The sequence below is a fragment of the Stylophora pistillata genome, chromosome 12 (assembly GCF_964205215.1).
Source record: "Stylophora pistillata chromosome 12, jaStyPist1.2, whole genome shotgun sequence".
NCBI classification, from domain to species: domain Eukaryota; kingdom Metazoa; phylum Cnidaria; class Anthozoa; order Scleractinia; family Pocilloporidae; genus Stylophora; species Stylophora pistillata.
In genome coordinates this window covers 15,252,486-15,275,000 of record NC_142530.1, presented here as the reverse complement: position 1 = coordinate 15,275,000, position 22,515 = coordinate 15,252,486, and the positions used below count along the sequence as shown (strand labels likewise).

The window sequence follows — 22,515 nt, the reverse complement described above, 5'->3', positions numbered from 1 at the left end:
TCAACGTAAAACAAAGCACCCACAAATGTTTATGTGGGATGCAATGATAGGTTAATTAATTGCAACAAGCAGAGGAAATGTTATACCATCGGTAAACATAATTTATGTTAAGATTATGTGAGTTACCGAGTAATTTTTACAAAAACCCGCTTAGCCGTATAACTGTCACTTTGTTACGCGGAACTTGCGTAACTTTTTGCAACCTAACTGGTTTTGTCCCCACAAGTGACAAAGCGTTGGCAAAAGTAGGCTGATACGTGGTCAGCCGAGAAAATAAAAACATAACTAGCTCAATAACTAACTGATTTTTGCCGGGATAGAATTACCGAATTGATCGTCGCTAGGCGCACACTTGTACGCATACACAGGTATAGATTGATGAATAGCAAGCAAAGATGCATTCACGTTACACCTTTACACGGACACATGAAAAACCCATCCTCAGTAGGGTCCGCACATCGAAGAGAAGTCTAGGATTTACTGAGTTAGCGCTCTCTTGTTTCCTTGCAGGTATAAAATTTCCAAGCTTATAACCAAGTGAATCTTTGCAACAATCATGCAAGAAGAATGAAACGTTATGTGCTTGTTTCAAAAGAGAAGAAGGACTTTGCTAACCGTTTGGCTTGTGAGTAATCATTCAAAATACAGTCATTGAAACAAATGTCTCGATCAACAATAACGCTTTGGAAATATATCCGGGTTGATAATTGAAAGAATCTTGAGAGGGTTATCATAGAAGCATTGAGTCGTTTATTTAACCTCGAACGATTCTGATTTAACAAACAAATGACAAAATAACATCCCCCTTTGCTGAGGAATTTAGCAGAAAACCGTTTCCTTGAAGTTGAAGGGGATGAATCCTTTGCAAATCCAAAAAGTCATTAGTGTCATCCGCTTTAGGTTAAGGAAGAAAGCATCATCGCGCACCCAGAAACAAAACTTCAGGCACGTATGAACAAACAAAGACGCTTGACCTCAAAAGTATTTGTCGGTTCAAACGATTTTTTTAGGCCAAATAGAACCCGATATTAATTTTTTGGAAAGGGATCGCTAACACTACTCAACAAGTACGCTCCTCTGTCGCTTTGTCTCGAGTATCAAACTTTGATAGATAGTGTATTTACCACCTCCAGCAAGCAAAAGTAGGTCCTTGATTAGTGAAGTACTTTTGGACTGTTAGATCAGCAGCAGTAAACAAGTGTATTATTAGTACAAATGAACTCACGCGTTCGATGACCTTGCGCCATGCATACAACAGCTTTCAAAGAATGAAAGTGTGCTGATTCTAATCTGGCTCTAAATTTGTAACCTCTAGAGCTTTTCGACATCTGAGTTATTCAGTTTTTTTTTTAAACTAAAGTCTTAAACGCTTTCAAATCAGAGAATTCGTGGACCAAAGATTCCGAAAACTCTCGACACCTTTCATTATGAGCCAACCTCGAATAGCGTGTGCGTCTCTAAGTGAGAGTGGCATATATGTATCAGTGCGGGGCGAATTTCGCGGATATCTATTTACAGGGAGTGCGTGACAGAAGTATGCGAAGCGGAACGGAATTGGCGCGTTGTCGTGTTGCTGTTTCTATTTTCTTCAATAAATGACAAAAATTTCATTGTCGTCTAACTGATTTCTTCATTCGATTTATCTAGTAAACTTGGATCAATATTCGCCAGCCATTCCGACTCATCGTCGTCAGAAAAATGATTTAAACTGTCCGCCATTTTTTTCTTGTGACTTCAATCCAATTCGTCGCTTGCGCAATGCGAGAAAACCTGTGTAACCGATTCTCTGGAGTACAAATACCGCAAGATATTTGTACTTATCTTGGGCGTCATTTGTACTTTGCGGAGTGTCGTTTAATGATAAAAGATATTATTCTTTCCCCGTCTCTCAATATTCTGCTTTTATCGAACACCGAAACGATGAGCACAATTGCGAGTTTGTTGAGTTGTACACTTCCGCGTTTCCGCTGAGACCATAATGTAGATTTTACGACCAAAGAGAAAAGAAATGGCTTACATTTTTTAAACTCGAGCGTTCGTAAGGAAGTTTGAGTAATCAATAAAGGAATCTTGAGAACCAAAAATTCAGGCATGTACGAAAACAAAAATGATATTGATAATAGTAATTGAATGGGTAGCAAGCTGGTATTACTTGCTTGTTTTCACTGACTTGCCTCTTCCTTAGGGCTCATGTGCAGAAGAAAGTATCAGTCGCCAAATTCCTTAACATCCGCTTTCTGATCAGAAACATCCACTCCTAAGATGTTTTGTCAGCATAAAAGTAGACGTTCTGCTCATCTGAAAAATTATAATAATAATAATAATAATAATAATAACAATAATAATAATAAAGGTCTTTATTAAGAATTATTGCGCAAACAGACGTGCAACAATTAATATGAATAGAATGAATAAGGAAAAAGAAAAGTTATTAATTACTATTGAAAAGACATATATTAATAAAAACTGATTTAAAACGGCTGTTTTAATATCTGTTGCCTTTATCAATGTTTCCAAAGTTCCAAATTGGATATCTGCTGCTTTGGCAAAACTGAAGATTCTTACTTTTTTTTTCAATTCTACATCCTTGTTCATGTTTCAGCATCATCATGAAGGTATGTAAATTGATTAACTTTGACATAAAATAACATCCCTTTCTGCTGAATAAGGATTCTATAGATAGTTTTGCTGAACTTCGATCAGTCAGCTACATAGGAACTGATAAGCTGGAGGATTAAGTTGCATTTAAAGAGTTTAAAAGAGCCTGTATATACTGACCTCTTCATTCAGCTGCTTACTCTCTGATGACCTTGTTTATTCTTTCCAAACAACTTAGCAGATATCAAGGATTCAAAATGGTGAGGTTTATGCAGCTTTGATATTATACTGATGTCTTAAAGAGTTTTTAAGAGTCTCTTTTTTTCTCCTCTATGACAGGGAAATTACTTCGCCATCAGCTTATTGCTGCTCTTTGCCGTCTGTGACTCAGTCATCTCAACCCAGGTATGACTTGTAAACTTCTTTTAGTTAACATGAGAGGTCAAGATCTTATTTTACAAGGCGGAAGAAATGGAAGAGAAATGTGTTTAGGACAAGAAATGTACCAGACGTATATTTCTTTCGGCTTTAAGCCATTCTTAATGACTGTTGTCATTCGTAACCATCTTTTCAATAGAGACCTAATTTTGGCCGCAAAAGGTCCTACTTTTATACCAAGAAAGTTTATACTTACTTGGATTCAAAATTTTTTTCAGGCAGAACATTTTACCATGGGTATAAATGAAAAGGGAACTAACTTTGATGAAGACATCGAAATTGACGAAGAAAAGGACGCGGTCATATTTCGCGTTCCTGCTCATAATAATGTTGTCAGTGCAAGCTTCTTGATTGACTTCAAGCTGGTAAGTTGAAGGGGAAACGAAAAAAAGCACATATACCTGATAATTATAAAGTTACATTACCTTTCTAAATGCAAGAATTCTTAGTGTTATCAATGCGGAGTTTAGGGAAAAAAGAGAAGGAAGCCAGCTCAGAGTAGAACGATCTTTAAAGCCGGCTAAGATGTGAATTGCTCCAAAAAAATTAGAGGTCGAAAGTTGATTTAACATGTTAAAAATCTTCTAAAATGTTATATAACACAAAAGCATTTTTTCGCTGTTTGAGGGGGCTGTTACTACTAACTAAATGTTCAAATGGCAGCTAAGTGAGGTTTGATGGCGTTCAACAGTGATTGTCACGAGCAGTCACGTGTATTTGTCATGCGATAGTTTTGCGGTTTGTGCAAAATATCTTTGATTTCACTTGGACGGAAAATCCTTTCCACTGCCGTTACCATTTTTACACTTATATTAAACCAGAAATATTTAATGTTTTAAAACATTTTTCCAAGAAGGAAGAAACCAAAGAAATTCCCGGCCATCGAAAAGGGAGGCGGGAAGATTTGTAACTAGAAAGTCCTCGGAGCGAACGGTGTAAACGTACTATATCCATCGCACGACGAGATGTTCATTGAGATCGACCACATGTCGATCTATTGTCAAATGGGATATTATTTTAGTCTTATTCTTATTAATTTTGTATGAATATACTTAATGAAGTAATGGATCGCCTAGTTGTTGTTTAGTAAAAGTTGATATTGATATCCACTTGTATGAAACAACCCTTCGCCTCTCTCTTGTTGAGCAAATTGATATAGGCAGTTCTGTCTCCAAAACTATTGGCTTCACCTCTCTCACCATTTTCGTTCTTCTTTTTTTCTTTTTTTTTTTTTCTTTTTTTTTTACGACTTTAACCCTTCAAATTTAACTCTCTTTTCCTGTTTGATTCAAGGGCTTGACAATTACACGCATCCCTACAAGGAAAGAGTGTCACGTTTCGAAAATGGATCCTGGCTTTTCAAGCCTTGGGAAGGTCCGAAAAGATCTTGTTCAGGTATGTCTTACTTGCGAAGTCGAGCTGCGCATCACGCCGTGGTCTCGCCTGCTTGCGCTTGGGTAAAAAAACTCGTCTCCCGCAATGATCACGCAAGAGACCAGCCGCGGTGAAAGGGATGTTTATTCCCATAGTTAGCGGGTCAAATGGATTAAGCCGCCTTTAGTTAAAGTGTACCTAAACCCAAAAATTATTTTTGCTTAACGAAATAAACGTATTTTATGGAGTACTTCTGTGCAAGAATTAATTTATTTGCTCAAATCTTTAATTAATTGTGCCCAGTCAAAATACAGAAAATTGTCGTCGATATTCGAAATATGCGAACTAGGCCAGGTGTGTTGTATGAGGAATGTATGAAGCGCGATACCCTCTTGCAAATTTCGCACATTGCTACATCCTCCTACAACACACTTAGTCGGCATATTTTCGGACAATATCGACTACAGCCTTCCCAAACAAGTGAAAATGTGTGAAATGCAGACTTTCGTGTTCTCGATTTGACGTCACATTACCCGCTAGAACCATTCCTCTTTTAAACTCGGTCGTGAGCCAAGATGGCGGCCGATTTTCCGTATTTTGACTTGGCATAGAAAATTGAAGATTTAAGCTAATAATAAAATGTTTGCACAGAAATACTCCAAAAAAATACGCACATTTCGTTAACCGAAAAAAATTTTGGGGTTTAGGTGCACTTTAAAACCGGAAAAGAAAATTTAATGGACATTTTGTCCCCCTATAAGACAAGAGGAAAATGAGACAAATAATTACCCATTCATACATTGAAGCGTGCATTGACTAATTTTAGACATCGCTAGTCCTGTTTGAAATCTCATTCACAAGGATAATCCAAAGGCAACTGTATCATCGTCGGAAAAAAACAAAACAAAACATTTATATAGGTTTACAAAATCTTTTGATCGAAAATTGTGCGAATAATGAAGTTTTGAAAATATGATCATGACGCTTTTAAACTTTCAATGATAACTATGATAATTATAGTCATTATATTAATAGTAACGAAGATGACAAGGACAACAAAAGTATCTAAAAAAAATTCTTTTTATAATTTCCAATACATATCTTACAGGCGTCTTTGCAGCTGGATCCACTTCCCGTAATCACAAAGAGACATCTTGTGAAGGTGACAGGTGCCGCAGACAGACAACTGCTCACAAAAGAGATCCTGGACTTTTGCGGAGTGTTTCCAATTTATAACATTAAACAATTTGAAATCAATGAGAATGAAACAGATGGTTAGTGAATACAATTCACTTTCGTCACTTAGTTGAAAGAACTCATTTTCAGGCTGCAACACCTGTAAACGCATTTGAAAAGAAATAAAGGAAAAAAGAATAACAGGAAACAGAGAAGAAAAAAGAACAAAGAAGAGACATAATACCAAGAGGACAAAGTTCTTCTTTCGAAATTGAGTTTTCCTCGTTCCTTGGTTAAAAACCATGTTAGTAAGAGGGAAATGAGTGGGAAATATTAAAAAACCCGTAACGTATAAGGTAACTGTGCGTAAAATATTCATCAATTGATAATATGTTTAGTTCGTAATCCATTTATGATGTAACACTTTTTATCATGGCTTACATTTACGTTCTTTTCGCAGAATGGTTTCTTTATTATCTAAATACTAACAGGGTGATTTTACTCCACAGGGTCTTTTATATCGCATCGCGTCACAAGGCAAGTCATATCAGAGTCTGACTTCGTACCTTGCAAGAAGAATTTTGTTTTAAAATATGTCGAAAAATGCATGAAGGAAAAATGGGACCTGAATTGTAAGATGCAATCGGATGCTTGCTTCTACAGGGTCCGCTGTAAAAATTTAATGCCCCGAGTGGATGATTGGAAGTGTGAGAAGGAACATCTTGCAAACACTTATCCAATCTGCTGTGATTTGATTTGTCCTTTACCAACACCTTGAAATGAAACCGAACGCCAAAACGTTGTTCGATTCTATAAATGTTTGATTTGTTAGTTTGCCTCTCTCTTCCATTGAAAAATTGCGACAGACTGATTGCTGATTTTAGTACAATTTGATCAACCGTCCTAAATGTATCTTTAATTACATGCCCATTTATCACTATTGTTAGTCGATCATATTGGTTTTTTTGTTCAACGGTTATGAAATCTGACTGTCACATACTTTAGTTGATGAGTTATATCGAGGCAAGTTTTCTGGAGACGAGTATGATTATCGAACGTCATTGTAGTTAGCTTGTGTGAGTGAAATAATCTCCATTTCAGAAGAATTCAAATAAAGATTTTGATGGTGTTGTCTTTTCGTGGTTCCTTGCTTGACCTCAACACTTGAGTTGATCCTTTTTCTTTGAATACTAAATTTATTATCTTTGGAATTTTTCCCCATATATCCACCCGTAGATCAGTCACAACGTAAGAAATTAAACTTCTTAAAATCCATGGTGCTAGTATACAATATTGCAGTGATATTTTGTGAGCGATCGCTTAGAATGTCTTCCTTTTAAATATTCAACTGCCGCGTTGTTATTTTAAAGCCAAGGAAAATGAGGGAAAGAGCGAAACTTTCATCGAGGGGTGGACGATACTCCGATGTCACGCTCCTCCACCTTAGATTATGTGGCGCACCAAAATGAGTTTGTACGGGTTGCGTGAGCACAATTTTTTTGCGGGGGATGACTTTCCTAAGGAAGACCTCAGATAAGAATGGCCTGAATCAGGTTGAGTCCGCATTTCTCCCAGTTTCACGCGGTTTCTCCCCTAAAGATATCCTTAAAGTACATGGGAGAGTAAGGTCTAGAAAAAGTTTATTTATATCAAAATTTCCTTGTATGCATTGTCGTAATTGGTTATTATATGCGCTAAAAACGTTTTAGTTGCGAACAATTACGTTCCAAAACTCCGCATTTTCAAATTGCATTTGCCAACGTTGTTATGACGAAACTATGAAGTAGCAATAATGAAGCATGCTAATTCATATCCCTTCCAAGGTGGATGTAAACAAGGAAAACAGCGGCAAGGAGAGCGCTACAAATTAAATCCTCTACTTGGATTTTAATCCAGCCGAGAGGGTGTCATACAACCATTTACGTTTCAAACGAAACATGGCTCGTCTTCTGTGGAAGGATATACCTCTGTTGAGGAGAAAGAGAGAGAGAGACTTGTCTTTCCCAAATCTGCTATGAGTCCAATAGGTAAATTTTCTTTACCCCACCAGTCGCATACTCCTGCGGAACAAAACTGAATGACATTTAATACAATGCCGGCAAATAATCAATAAATACACGTTTGCCACAAATACAAATTATCCCTCGATGTGAAGGCACCCATATTTCACTATATCATATTGATTGGTCACGATAAAAAGAATATGAAAATATTTTATGTCTTCCAAGCAACTACTTGACGTAATTACATATTGATTTAGATCAGTTTATATTATATTGATTTAGATCAGTTTGCCTATCGTGGTGGCCATAACTCTACTATGGCATTAATTAAATGTCAACACACATGGTTAAAGTGGCTTGATGGTAAAGCCGATTTTGTCAGAATTTTCTCCTTTGACTTTAGTAAGGCCTTCGACTCTGTATCACACAATTTCCTCTGTAGTAAATTAAAGCAAGTTAACATTAATCCATATATTATTAATTGGCTTATTAGTTTTTTAAATCATAGAAAGCAGAGAGTTATTGTCGATGGTCATAGTACTGAATATGTTTCTATAAATAGGGGTGTTCCTCAAGGTACAGTCCTGGGGCCAGTCTTATTTTCTATTTTTATTAACGATATCAAAGCTGTTAATACTAATAAGAATCTTCTAGTTAAATTTGCTGATGATATAACTATTAGTTTACCAATCGAGGCAAATGTAGGCTTAGATGAATCCGAAACGGAAATCCTATCCTTTATTGAATGGTCCGACAAGAACTGCATGAAAGTCAACTTGACGAAAACATGGGAACTTCTTTTACGAGGAAAGACTTCCAAGACGCCTCCTGAACCACTCGAGATCATAGAGAGGAAAGAAAAACTGAAACTATTGGGTGTTACCTTTGAGCAAGTGCCAGTTAATTGGGACACTCATATTGATTACCTACTTAGTAAGGCTAGCAGTAGGTTGTATATTTTGAGAATATGTAAATATTATGGCTACCCTATTGAGAATTTGGACTTACTTTTTCAAAGTTTGATTCTTTCAGTTTTTACATATGCTATTGAGGTCTGGGGGTGTGCTTTTTATAGTAAATATTTAAGTAGAATTGATAAGCTCTTTGCCAGGTGTTATAAACTGGGTTACTGCTTAAAGCAATACAGTATCTTGGATATCCGTTGTAATAGAGATAAGAAATTATGGCAAAGGATCTCTTCCACCAACACTGCGTTGAGCGATCTCTTACCTCCCCAGAGAACACGGCAGTTGAGAACTAGGTCGCATAATTATATTTTGCCTAAGGTCCAGACAAGCCGTTTTAAATCAGTTTTTATTAATAGATGTCTTTTCAATAGTAATTAATACCTTTTCTTTTTCCTTATTCATTTTATTCATGTTATTGATGTTAATTGTAGCACGTCTGTTTGCACAATAATTCTTAATAAAGACCTTTATTATTATTATTACCTAGTACTTATGCTTTGAATTAAGCTTCATTCATATTGAGGTAATTTCTTACGTAAACACTGTATGACAGGGATGACTTTCAGGTGGGCGTCCTAAATTACAAAGCTCTGCTTCTTACAAGTCTCGGCATTTCAAACACTCTAGGATAAAAAATGTTTGCTGAGGTTAATTCTAAGCAGTAAAGATAAATAAGTTAAAACACCATTGCAAATTAAAGGTAAATGCTGAGACAAACAAAATTTAATTCGTAACAATTAACTTCTGCCTTTTGTCTGCGTTAATTTTGGCAACTAAATGTTTCTAATCAATTTTGTCGGTGTTTACGCATACAGAGAATGATCTTCATGTCTATCATGAATTGTTATGGATACTCAAACGATTCATTCAGCCTAAGTGGATTTTGATTCGTTTGTTATGAATTACTTTAGTTACGGATGTGGTTACGTTGTTGTCTATTCTCGATTGGTTTGTAATCAGATATTTTAGCGTCCCCGCGCGCGTATAAAAGCCTCGTTTAGCGTCCCTTTAGCTAGTGTCTGATTGTATTTTGCCTTGTCCATTCTATCTGTTCGACTCGCCGTTTTTGGTTCTTAACCTTTGGCACAAGCGGGACCGATATGTGAGTAATTTTGCTAGTTTCCTCCTTCGATTAGTTTTCTTGTTTCGGTGGAAGCACGCTAACGTACAGAGTCATACAATAGTACAATTTATCGTTTTCAATCTAAAGAGAGCGAATCAAAGAACGAGACGCTAAGTTAGGAACGCCCACTTTGTTAATCTTACAATCGATTTAAATCTCGAGTTATTTTGATGTAATAATTTGGATATATCAACAAAGTTGAAATGGTAAATTAGCCACCGTAATGATTACAAAAGCTGACGTTTCGAGCGTTAGCCCTTCGTCGGAGCGTTATTGGTACTTGAAGCACACGACCTGTAAGGTAGTCCCGTTGTATTAACACGCTTTAGCGACACCCTTCGACTTCGATCTCGTTTGTCGCAAGCGTCACATAAATATTTTATAAGATGGCGGGTGGTCACGTTTATGTACGGCTCCTGATTTGTATGGTGTTCTCTACGTTTGTACTGGGTTCCAGAAGCATTGACAAAAATCAAGGTCACTCCAAAGCTAATGTTGATACAGTGCTGTTGCCTTCTTGGGCCATTAAACGTCAGTCTTTCGCCAATCGAGTGAAATTCCCAATTGTGAAGTGGTCTAAACATGGTTGTATAGTCATCACTCTACCGGAGATTAAACAAGCGACGTCTGGAGTGGACACAATTCTGAAATGTGGTGATATCTATCCCCATCCTGGACCTCCTACTTCCAAATCGTGCACTAATGAAGGAAAAGCTCATTTGAATGTTCGCTCGATGGTGTCGCGCGAGAATTTCCATCTTATTAAGCAGACGATATTTTTACAATCTCGGAGACTTGGCTCGACCCTTCGAGGACTGATACTGATACACAAATTTCTGGTTACATTCTATTTATACAAGACCGCGGAACGCACAGGACTGGTGGTGGAGTTGTTGTTTATGTTAAACATACCTACAAGGCTTCCATTATCACAGAATTGTCCGCAGTTTCTGATTGTAACTTCCAACAGCTCTGGCTTAAGGTGCAGTGCAAAAAGCTTAAATCCTTCCTTTTGTGTACAGTCTATAGGCCTCCGAATTCGTCTAGCACCTTCCTTAAAGACATAGAAGAAACCTTCGTGGATTCTTTATTGCTGGGGATGGAAGTTATCATAATTGGCGACCTGAAATGTAATCTTCAAGGGAACTGCCCCGACGGTCGTGCCTTGTCTGATTTTTGTGCTACTTTGAATTTTACGCAAATGGTCAAGGAACCCACCAGAGTCACCGACAAGTCACAAATGCTTATTGATGTAGTTTTAACTACGAATGAGAACATCATCAATGCCTGCGAGTTGATGTCATCAACAATCAGCGATCACAGCCTGGTTTGTGTAACACTTAAAATCAAAGCGCCGAAACCGCGTTGTACATATATCACCTTAAGAAGCTATAAGAACTATACTCATACTAAATTCATTGAGGACTTGGCTAGTATTCCCTTTTATAAAGCTAACATTTTTGATGACCTGGATGACCACGTTTATGTGTTCAATTCTTTATTTCTGGGTGTGCTCAACGATTACGCACCAATCAAGCGAGTAAAAGTAAAATCAAGACCTAACCCATTTATTACCCCAGAGATTCGACAGCTAATGAGAACTCGAGATAATTGGCACAAAAGGGCGATTAAAACAAAATATCGGCTTCACTGGAATACCTATCGTTTCTTTCGCCAAGAAGTCAAGAGGGAAATCAGATTTGCCAACGGTCGGACGAATCCCTGGGTAGAGGTTTATCTTCACAATAACGAACAAATTCGTCGAAAGCCAACATCACGCCATTGTAGACTTCTCTGAATCGTTTCTCGTCGTCACTGGCATCGGCAGGAGTGTCTAAGACAGAGTGTGTAATTCTCGTTCTATTTTTTTCCAAATAAGTCATCTTGGCTCGCTCGTCTACACAAGAAATGACTTCGTCTAGTACCACACAGGCATGGGCAGGATACTCCTCCAAGTCTTTGGTCACTCCCAACGGTTTCGCTGACTCTTTAATCACTCGAAGGTAATTTGTGTAAGCGTCAAACACTTCAGTTTGCGCTTGTTTTATTTCTAGTGTAGGAGCTTCTCGTATTCCTGTCAAGTCTTTCATGGTGTTTAAGTTATGGTCCAAATCTCCTGTAGTGGCATCTACTCTCAAATCGTAAAGCATACAAACGACTTGACAAGCTGCAGACCAAGGGCGAGTATGAATGGAAGAAGGCATCGTTCTGTCTAGTGTGCATTCTAGGTATCAAATGGTAACAAAGGGTAGGTAGCAGTAGTGTTTTCTAAAAGCTAGCTGTCAATCACGCGTAGGCGTGGTTTCTTGATCCGTGAATAGCAAGCGTTTCTTACAAGGGGATATTGTACCCTCGTGCTGGTATCGCACAAAGTCCAAGAACGCTTGCATCACCTTAATTCCCAGGTTCTTCTATCGTAATCGTTCTCGTCGGGTACAAAGTCAATTAAGTACTGGTCGGCATCTCGAATCACTCCTCTCAAAGAATCATCGTCAGAGTGAAATTCCATGATATCCAAGAGTTCGTCCATGACTAACACACCAAATTTAGGGTTCGTTTCTAAAGTAGGATGCATGGTGAATGATACATGTGTCATTCCAGTATCAGTCGATATATAGGAAAATCGCACAATGGAAAGCGTCGCGTCCCTTTTAGGTGGCGTCACGTCCCTGTTAAATAGTGTCGCGTCCCTTTTAGTTGGCGTCGCGTCCCTGTTGAATAGAGTCGCGTCCTAAAAGTTGGCGTTGCGTCTCTTTGAGTTGGCGTCGCGTCCTAAAAATATTAGCGTCGCGTCTCTTGTAAAAACAATGATTGTCAATCAAACTATGGGTATTGTTCTCGAGTGTATAAAGCTAGAACGGTTTCAACACTTTACACAGTCTAGAAGCAGCAGCTCAGATGTGCAGGATGGAAACACCAGCGAAGAAACCTACCAAAGGAGTCAAAGGCAAGAGAAATCATCCCTACGGCAAAAAAGAAGTTTTACCAGAAGTCAAGAAAGATGGAGTACCGGAATTCAAGAAAGACTGGAGGAGGAATCATCCAGGGCTCGTCATGATAGATGGAGTGCATTCTAAAAATGAAGAGCTGAAGAAAAACTGAGTAAAGAACAAAAATGTCAAAAACCTTTCCTTGGATTTGAATTCTTCAGTACCAGCCATGCAGACCCCTATTACAATAACGCATCCTTCGGAATTCCCAAACCCTGAATTGACATCAGAAGAGCTGTTGAGACAGCTAGCTAATTTGGTGGATTCGATTAAACCCGAGTACGTGCAAGAGATTCCCCAGGCACAGCCACAAGATCCACCACCAGTGCAAGTGAATGTCGTAGAGGAAGGCGAGATATCAGAAGCAGGTAACTTTCAATACGGTACTCTGGAGGACTTACTGGCCAATGTAGGAGTCTGCTACCCGTGCCCCATTCATAACGTGAGAATAGACGAAGTGCATTCCTAGAAAGAATGGGTACAAAACGTCTACCTTGCCCCGTCAACAATTGTCCCGTATTTACCAGTTTGAAGGAATTCAGTACCTACTACGACCAATGCCGTAGACAGGGTCACGAGCGGTTTTACCCTCGACAAGATTGCTGTTATGAAGTGTGAGTGCGGCGAGACTCCTACACTGGGCATGTCCAGGTCCGAGAAAATTTCAATCAGTTGTACCTACGATGTCGTAGAAATTATTGTAAATTATTTCAGTGGTGGTGATTCCTTCCCAAAGAAAGAAATAAGATGATTCTTACACGTTAATTGTATTTCTTTCTGTAGACTCTGAGACTCAGGACACCACTGAAGTCCAAGATTTTATCACCATAAGAGTGAAAGTAGGAGAGCATTTATAGCATCTTACGTATTGTAATGTTCTTCTGTCTTTTAGAGGAAAAGAATGTAGAATGGAGGATTCCTGCTGTACTCTTGCTACAATTAATACACGAATGTTTTTCATACGGTTTAGAAGTAACAGAGGATCAATTTCTTTCTTAGAACTTCGAGAAGGACTCCAAATAGCTTACGCCATGGGTAACACGAATAAGCTGGAAGAACTTACAAAGGAAGACATTTTTGAAATAGCACAGTTGATTGTATTTTCCAAGTTTAAGAAAGCATCGACAGGATTAAACGTCACCGAAGACGAATTACGTTGTATTAAACGTGATTTAGAATTGTACGAGTATACGATGGATAAGTAGTGTTGTATTGCTTTTGAAAAAAATAAAATGAGTGTTGTAAAGAGTTATCTGTCATTTTATTCGAATCATGGGGAAACGCAGAAGAAGAAGCTCAAGGAAATCTAAGAAAAAACAACGAGGGGGTGCTTATATTAGAAAAGTCAATCAATGGCTTAGAAAAGGTCCTTCTCTCACTGATAAGATAGCATATACAGCCAGTATGCTTTTATCGGGCCCCGCGCCCGGATTTGGAAAACTCGGTACCTTACTAGGAAAACAAGCTTTGAAAGGGGTCGTCGATAACGTGAATCATTATAAGAAAAGGCATCGATAAATCTCATCACCGTCTACCATGTCTCTGTGGTCGAAACTACTTTACGTTCAGTACTCTCTACTCTCCTTTTTTTAGCCGGAGAATAGAGAATATCGTCTACACGACCAAACAAAGTCGGATATTGTATGGGTGGGTTCCTCATGGATGCGAACTTACCTTGTTCAAATACGTAGTGAGACCATCCGCCTTTTCCCTGTCGCAAAGAGTGTTTCAATTGATGTTATTCATGAGACGGTATCGGGGGAAATATACATATAGAGCTTATCGTGGGCTGTACTCACAGTACCTTTGTAAGTATTGGATGACTTACTACTGCGTCAAAGTGTGGATGGCGTTAATACTTCTCAAACTGTATTACGGAATGTAATGCCCAAGACAAAAACTGAACGCAATGAATACGAATCACCTGGACATATTGGGAGTCTAGGAGGTATTCATCCGTATGACAAAGCCCCAAAAATTCCCCCATCTCAAGCCAAAAAAGAATTGGAAAGAAATTTAGTCTACACCCTTCACAAGCCGAGGCGTCGCCGAGGAGAGTTTGCACCTGTGGTAGTCTTTGGCATTGACGAGCAATGGGTGGCCGATTTGATCGAAGTGCAGACGATTGCAAAAGAAAATAAAGGCAACCGCTACATTTTGATCGTGGTCGATGCCTTTTCCAAATATGCGTGGGCGGAACCCCCTAAAAAAAAAAAGCGAGGAAAGAGGTGACCGTTGCGTGTACCAAAATCGTAAAACAAGGCAGGAAACCCCAGAAATTACAAACGGATGCCGGGAAAGAATTTTACAACAAAACCTTTCAAGCCTGGCTAACCGCGTAAGGCATTTACCATTTTTCCATGCACGGAGATGCTAAAGCGAGTATCGCCGAACGATTCATTCTCACCTTACAATCTAAACTGTATCACTATTCCACTGCTGCCAATACATTGAAATATACCGATGTCTTGCCCAAATTACTCTATCAATATAATCACACCTTTCATCGCAGCATACACACGGCGCTCGACAAAGTCAACGAAATGAGTAAATCCCAAGTCTGGGATTCGTTGTACGGTACTTTGAGACCACCCAAGAAACCTCTATTTAAAGTCGGCAATAAAGTGCGGCTCATTAAGAAATTTCGAACGTTTAAAAAGAGTTATTTACCGGGTTGGACAGAAGAAGCATTTGAAATTCGTAAAGTTGTTCCTGGGAAAGTCATCACCTACAAAGTGCGAGAATTGGACGAGACGCCTTTACAAGGAAGTTTCTATTCGTGGGATTTACAAAAAGTACAAGTGGATGCAGCGACGTATTTTCGAGTGGAGAAAGTATTAAAACGGGCGAAAAATAAATTATTCGTCAAGTGGAAAGGGTATCCTAGTAAATATAACAGCTGGATTTACAAAAAAGATTTAAAGTAATTGGTGACATCATGAGAAGTAGATCTTTGCGGAGATTTCAAGTGTACGTTCCTGGAGACCCCAAAGGGGGTGCCATTCATCGATGGCCGGCACGTCCCCCGCCTTTCATAGGGAGTTGGGCTGGAAGGTATCCGGAATTTCAACACAGGGAACGAGTAAAGAGATATGATGAGGTATAATAGGTTTTTGGAAGCCACTGGATGCCTGTATAGAAAAGGTGTAAACATGATTCGAGCTGCCGGTTGGGGTTACGGAAAGAGTTGTACCCTGTTTGCCTGGTTGAACGTAGCCAAAGAAAGACACGACGATCCTATCTTACTCCCTAAAGAAGCAGGGTTTATTAACATCCAACTGAAATGTGTAAATCAAACAGCGCAGAGAACCATTGTGATTTACAGCGAATACGAAAGCATGTTGGAGATCGATGGGTTTAAAGGAGGTGTAAGCATGGATGTGAATAAGAAGGTTATAGAGTTTGTGCGGTTATCTACGGATCAGTTAAACGCCTTGGGGATGCGTGACCCATCCTGAAACGGTACTATGTCGGAGCATTTGCCTGTGACGAATTACTTGTCCCCCACCTTCTAGGGATACCACAAGCCTACATCGTGAATACTCACCCCGGTCATAAACCCGGAGAGCATTGGATGGCCGTCTGGACCTACGATGATTCTTGTGAACTTTTAGATAGTTACGGTTTACATTTACATACCTAACAATATCTCGCTCCGTTTATAGTGTGGTTAAACCAATGAGAACACATTCGTAAAAACGATCGCGTCTTATAGTTGATCAAAACGGCCAGTTGCGGTGATTATGCAATGGTGTATTTGATGTGTAAAGCGTGAGGTCAGAGCATAAATGATTTTTAAAGTTATTTTACCGAATCGGATTATGTGCAGAACGATCATATCGTAGGCAGCATGTTAGAGGACATGATTCATGAGTTAATAAAATAATGCGATTACATGCGAGTATCATTTCTGAGTATGAGGGAGACATGGCAACATCCTGTTTAGAGGAGGGGTTTTTCCATTAAATGTCCGGTCAATCTATTAATAGTAGGCCCCATCAGTTGCGGTAAAACCACGTTTCTAAAACGAATGTTGTTAGAAAATCCGGAGGTATTTTCCGTACCTCCGCAACGCATTCGTTATTGCTTCGGATCGTGGCAACCGAATTTCGATGTCACGCAAGCGCAAGGATTCGAATTTTACGAAGGAGTTCCCGACGACGAAAAGATTAAAGAATGGTTTGGTGATACGAAGGGAGGACTGTTAGTACTGGATGATTTGATGGCTGAAGATGGAAATGATAAAGACATTCTCAACTTGTTTACCCGATATTCGCATCATTTAAACCTGATCGTGTGTTACCTCTGTCAAGATATGTTTCCAGCGGGAAAATATGCCAAAACCATCTCTAGAAATGTGCATTACATCATTGCGTTTAAGAACCCCGCGATCAAATCGGATTAGGGAATTTACTCTTACAGATGTATCCTACCAAATGGCAAGAGGTGATGGGTGCATATAACGAATGCACGGAAAGACCGTATGGTTATTTGTGTTTTGATGTACACGCGGCCAGTCGCGATTCTATGAGACTGGTGAGTCACCCGTTAAAACACGAAGGTTGTATGAGGTGTTACAGACATGCGCAAACGTCTTAAAAGAAAAAGAAAGAGACAACGCGGAGGATTTTTAGGGTTTCGAGGGAGCGATTTGTATAAAAACGTCATCAATACTCAGGCTTTGAGCAAAGAGTTGGCGAGACGCATGATAAAGAGACTACATCGTCTGCGTAAAACGAGATAAATAATTATGAAGTCGAGAAAACGACGCGTTGTGTCGGTGAGAGGTAAAGCGAAAAGACCTAAGAAGCGAAAAAGAAGGGTACGAAAAGGAGGATTTTAGCGTTGTTGACGGCTTTAATTTCGGCCATTATAAAAGCCACGACGTAAATGGCCAGAGGCAGTAAACGCACGCTAAGAAGAGGACGAAGGACGAAAAAGAGGGGAAGAAAGCGGGAGCTGAAAGGCGGGATATTACCTTTAGCAGCACTCATCCCTACGCTCATCGCAGGAGGAATGAATGAATGAATGAATGAATGAATGACTTTATTAACGTGTCAATCGTTCTAGTTTTTACAAGTAAAAACTAATTGGGGACACCTACTACTTAGAATAAACTAATAATTATAATAATAATGAGAAGAAAAACTATTTACAAACAATATAAAATTGAGAGAATTAAGTTTTACATAACTCACATTTTCACAATTATTTTTCGATATAACATTTGATAGGTCAAGGACTCTGACTTGATTTTTAGATGCAGTTAGAGAGCCAGCCATTTTGATTGATTTGTGGAGCTTCGACCAAATATAAGGTCCTATGTACCTTAAGCTATGTCTTCCGTATGTAACCGTATTGTATCTTGGTAAGGAGAAATCGTCTGCATTCGTAAGATTGTACCTAATAATGCCGCAACCAAAAAGTTCAGAAATATATGGTGGGACTAAATTAGTCTTAACTTTATACATAAATATAGCCATGTCCTGGAGTCTGCGATTACATAACGTTGGAAGTCTTGCTTTATCTAGAAGTGCTTCATAAGTGCTAGCCCTGTCACAGTAAATAGCCCTCATTGCACGCTCCTGCATCCTTTCAAGCTTTCTCTTGTCTGACGAGCGACAATGGTGCCATACCATATGACAATATGTAACTTGGGGTTAAATAAAAGCTCTAAAAATTCTTAATTTAGCTTCAGTAGGCATTAAATTCCTAGACCTCATAAGTACTCCTACTTTCCTTGCCCCCTTAGTACAGACATTATTGATATGCTTAGTAAAGTTCAAATCATCATCAATTGCCACTCCCAAAAGATCAATCCCGGAACTTGATTTTATGTTAATGTTCTTTATATTTAGGTTCATTCTCTTTTTCTTGTGTCTTGGTCCTAGACTCATAGCTTGAAATGTATCTTGGTTACACTTAAGTAGGTTTTTTTGATACTATTCAGAGGTACGGGTTCCTTCATCGTTCAGGATTGTTTCTACATCCTCACTCTTCTCTCCAGCAGAGTACACTTGATGGTCATTGTGGGATTAGCCCTTAATCCTCTTACCTACCAACCGCGCTCGACTTATAAATATCCTGATGTGATTATGCAACAGTTCAGTTGACCTCAGGCCTTGCTCTTGTGAGCTCCTCTGCCCATTAAATATATAGCTTTAAATATATACTTGGCCTCCACTCTTTCTTTCGCCTCCGATAATCGCACATGGTGTCAGGAGTGGGATACTACAGCAGGAACAAGAAGTAGCGGAAAAGAAAGTTGTTTCCGACCTCATTTCACATCGCGTGAATGAATTCAAACGCTCAAGATCCAAACGAAGAAATATTCGAGGAATCAAGCACGCCAGTCACGTCACCACCCACAGACCCAGTGGAACCGAGTTCTTCAACGGCTTCACTTCAGACGGATAACCCACAAAGTGGAAGCGTAAAAATGGCCGCAGCAAATTTCAATATTCCTCCTCCGGCTAAGTTTGATCCCAAAACAGACGATTGGGACCACTGGATAAAGCGCTACGAGTTATTTGAAGCAGCTACGGAACGTGATGGGCTGTCAGATAAAGTGCGCATTAATACGCTTATTTACGTAATGGGAAATAATGCCGCCGACATCTATGATAGTTTCAAACTGTCAGGTGAAGATATCCAGTACGCGAGTGTCAAACAAAAATTCAAAGATCATTTTAAAGGAAAAGTTGCTTTAGTCTTCGAGAGAACACAGTTCGTAAGACGCTTTCAGCAAGACAAAGAATCTGTCCTCACCTTCATTGAAGATCTTCAGAGAAGAGCCGACCTCTGCTCTTTTGGGGACCTTCGTGACCAAATGGTGCACACTCAAATAATTGCTGGTTTGCGTAATTCTCATCTCAGGCGTCGATTGATGGCAAATGACAATTTAACTCTGGATCAGGTAATTAAAGAAGTTAAATCCGCCGAAATCACGAAACATCATGATCAAATTCTTCAAAACCCCTCAAGTGCCGCTGACATATCGGCAATACATGACAGGAAAGTTCCAGAAAACAAACGTCGAAGTCCAAAACCCAAGCATTATGGAGTTTCTTCGAAAGCAAAGAAAAAATCGTGTTACAGATGTGGAGCTCAGCCAGGTCACCCTCCTCAGCGTTGCCCAGCCAAAGATGCTACCTGCAATGCATGCAACAAAAAGGGTCATTATTCCAAGGTCTGCAAATCCTCAAAACAAGTCCATAGAGTTAATGATGATTCGGAAGAAGATGATATCTCTGTAATGACCGTCAACGAAGTCGTCAACACAATCGAAACATCGGAGAAATGGCGTACAAATCTATCGATAGGAAACTCCGAAGTAAATTTCAAGATTGATACCGGCGCAGATGTCACAGTTATTCCTGAAGAAGTCTTTCGCCAATGCAACTTAGGAAAACTACATTACACCTCCAAAAGACTCTTTGGAGCGGATCACAAGGGTCTCTGTGTAATAGGGACAATTCGTGACACTTTATCCCTGGGAGAAAAGTGCGTGACCGAAGATATTTACGTTGTTAAAGGCCTAAAAGAGCCTCTTCTGGGGCAGCCAGCGATTCAAAAGCTAAATCTATTGGCTCGAATCAATGAAATCCAAAGTCAAAGCTACGAAGAAAGTATTAAAGCGAAATATCCTCAACTGTTCCATGGACTGGGAGAACTTGAGGGAGAATATGAAATCAAGTTGAAGTCAGACGCTCAACCGTTTGCCATCATGACCCCACGACGTGTTCCATTACCAATGAAAAGCAAAGTAAAAGAAGAGCTTGCCCGAATGGAGAAGTTGGGAGTAATCAGAAAGGTTGACAAGCCTACAAATTGGTGCGCTGGAATGGTGACAGTACCTAAACCAAACGGGAAAATCCGAATATGTGTGGATCTGACAAAGCTCAATGAAAACGTTTGCCGTGAAACGTATCCACTTCCAAAGATTGAAGTCTTGCTAGGTGAAATTGGAGAGTCCACAGTGTTCACAAAAATTGACGCAAATTCCGGTTTTTGGCAGGAGAAGCTAGCAGAAAACTCTCAACTCCTGACCACATTTCTGACTCCCTTTGGCAGATATTGTTTTCAGCGACTCCCCTTCGGTTTGAAATCAGCACCAGAACGATTCCAAAAGAGAATGCTAAACGAGCTGGAAGGTTTAGAAGGAGTCATATGCATTATGGATGACATCCTCGTGCATGGAAAGACGCAAAAACAACATGATGAACGACTTGACGCAGTTTTAACAAGATTGATCAGAGCAAGAATCACCTTGAACCCAGAGAAGTGCGAATTTTCAAGGAAACAATTGAAGTTCGCGGGCCATAGTCTCAGCGCTCAAGGAATAGGCCCCGATCCAGACAAGACTGCAGCTATTGAAAAGATGGAGAAACCGCAAAATGTTGCAGAACTACGGAGATTCCTGGGAATGATCAACCACCAACAAAAGCTCATCGAAAATCTGTCTGAGAAGACTATGCCTCTTCGCGATCTTCTTTCAAGCAAGAACGAATGGCACTGGAGTCAAGCTCAAGAAGAATCTTTCAATCGCTTGAAGAAAGAAATGACTCAAGCGCCAGTTCTCGCTCATTACTGCTCCAATAAAGAAACTATTATATCTGCAGACGCGTCGTCGTATGGATTAGGAGCAGTCCTCTTACAAGTCCAAGAAGATGACTCAAAGAAGCCAATCGCCTACGTTTCGCGCGCTATGACGTCTACTGAACAAAGATACGCTCAGATAGAGAAAGAAGCACTCGCAACTACTTGGGCTTGTGAAAAGTTTGCCGACTTTGTCCTCGGTAAAGAGTTCCTTATCGAAACGGATCACAAACCGTTGGTGCCGTTACTAGGATCAAAATGTCTCCAGGACATGCCACCACGTATTCAAAGGTTCCGGATGCGACTTATGCGCTACTCGTACCAAATAGTCCATGTACCCGGAAAAGACCTCACCACAGCTGATACCTTATCAAGAGCACCACTTCACCGAAGTCTCACGAAAGACGAGTAGAAACTTAACGAAGATTTAAACCTCTATGTCTCACACATAGTAGAATGCCTGCCAACTACAGAGCGCCGCTTGCAAGAAATACGCCTTCATCAGGACGAAGACGAAGTCTGTTCAAAGCTTAAGCTGTTCTGCAGTGAAGGCTGGCCAGAGAAACATCACTTGAATTGTTCACTCCAACCGTACTGGCAGTACAGGGCAGAAATCACAGCTCAGCAGGGAATCCTAATGAAAGACGACAGAGTCATAATTCCCTCAGTGTTAAGACTCGATGTATTAGACAAGATACACACAGGTCATCAAGGCATCCAGAAATGCCGTGAAAGAGCGAAAAGTGGTGTCTGGTGGCCGAATCTCAGCAAGCAGATAGAAGATCTTGTCAGCGAATGCCCTACTTGTATCAAGACGAAAACTCGTGCAGAGCGCATGATTCCTACACAGTTACCTGAGCGTCCATTCCAAAAAGTAGGAACCGATCTATTCGAATGGAAAGGACAGGAATTTGTCCTCGTGGTAGATTACTTCTCGCGGTATTGCGAGATTGGCGTACTTCGAAAAGTCACCTCTCAAGAAGTAATCAATCACCTAAAAGCGATTTTCGCGCGCCATGGAATTCCAGAAACCGTGATCTCCGATAGCGGACCGCAGTATTCCTCAGCGGAATTCACCAAATTTGCAGAAAAATGGGGATTCACACACATTACAAGCAGTCCAAAATACCCACAAAGCAACGGAGAAGCTGAACGCATGGTGCAAACAACTAAAAACCTCCTTACAAAATCTGACGATCCATATGAAGCACTACTCGCTTACAGAGCTACTCCACTGGAAAACGGAT

The 22,515-nt window shown here is 39.8% G+C and overlaps 2 protein-coding genes and 1 pseudogene across 4 annotated transcripts in view; all 3 read left to right on the top strand.

The window, feature by feature from the left end:
* LOC148718960 (uncharacterized) overlaps positions 1–6,720 on the top strand; it is an 11,737-nt gene extending 5,017 nt beyond the window's left edge. Inside the window, exons 2-7 of one of the 2 annotated variants that reach the window (XM_088741739.1) lie at positions 511–625; positions 2,938–3,003; positions 3,255–3,401; positions 4,330–4,431; positions 5,519–5,684; positions 6,096–6,720. In XM_088741739.1, coding sequence (XP_088597865.1) covers positions 578–625; positions 2,938–3,003; positions 3,255–3,401; positions 4,330–4,431; positions 5,519–5,684; positions 6,096–6,364 — 798 coding nt within the window. In that variant the 5' untranslated portion in view covers positions 511–577 and the 3' untranslated portion in view covers positions 6,365–6,720. Of the gene's footprint in view, positions 1–510; positions 2,859–2,937; positions 3,004–3,254; positions 3,402–4,329; positions 4,432–5,518; positions 5,685–6,095 lie in introns of both variants that reach the window. The other variant, XM_088741738.1, reaches the window with a different exon arrangement.
* LOC148718943 (uncharacterized) overlaps positions 1–22,515 on the top strand; it is a 279,110-nt pseudogene that overhangs the window by 17,426 nt on the left and 239,169 nt on the right. The window lies entirely within an intron of this gene.
* Positions 14,555–15,597, top strand: LOC148718959 (uncharacterized). Its single transcript, XM_088740048.1, has 2 exons — positions 14,555–14,898; positions 15,183–15,597. The coding sequence occupies exons 1-2, from the start codon at positions 14,555–14,557 to the stop codon at positions 15,595–15,597; spliced, it is 759 nt and encodes a 252-aa protein (XP_088596174.1).

Coding starts and splice junctions, on each gene's coding strand:
- LOC148718959 (XM_088740048.1), top strand. CDS start 14,555: ATGCCCAAGACAAAAACTGAACGCAATGAATACGAATCACCTGGACAT. Junction 14,899..15,182: donor AAAAAAAAGCGAGGAAAGAG/GTGACCGTTGCG, acceptor CTTTCATCGCAG/CATACACACGGCGCTCGACA.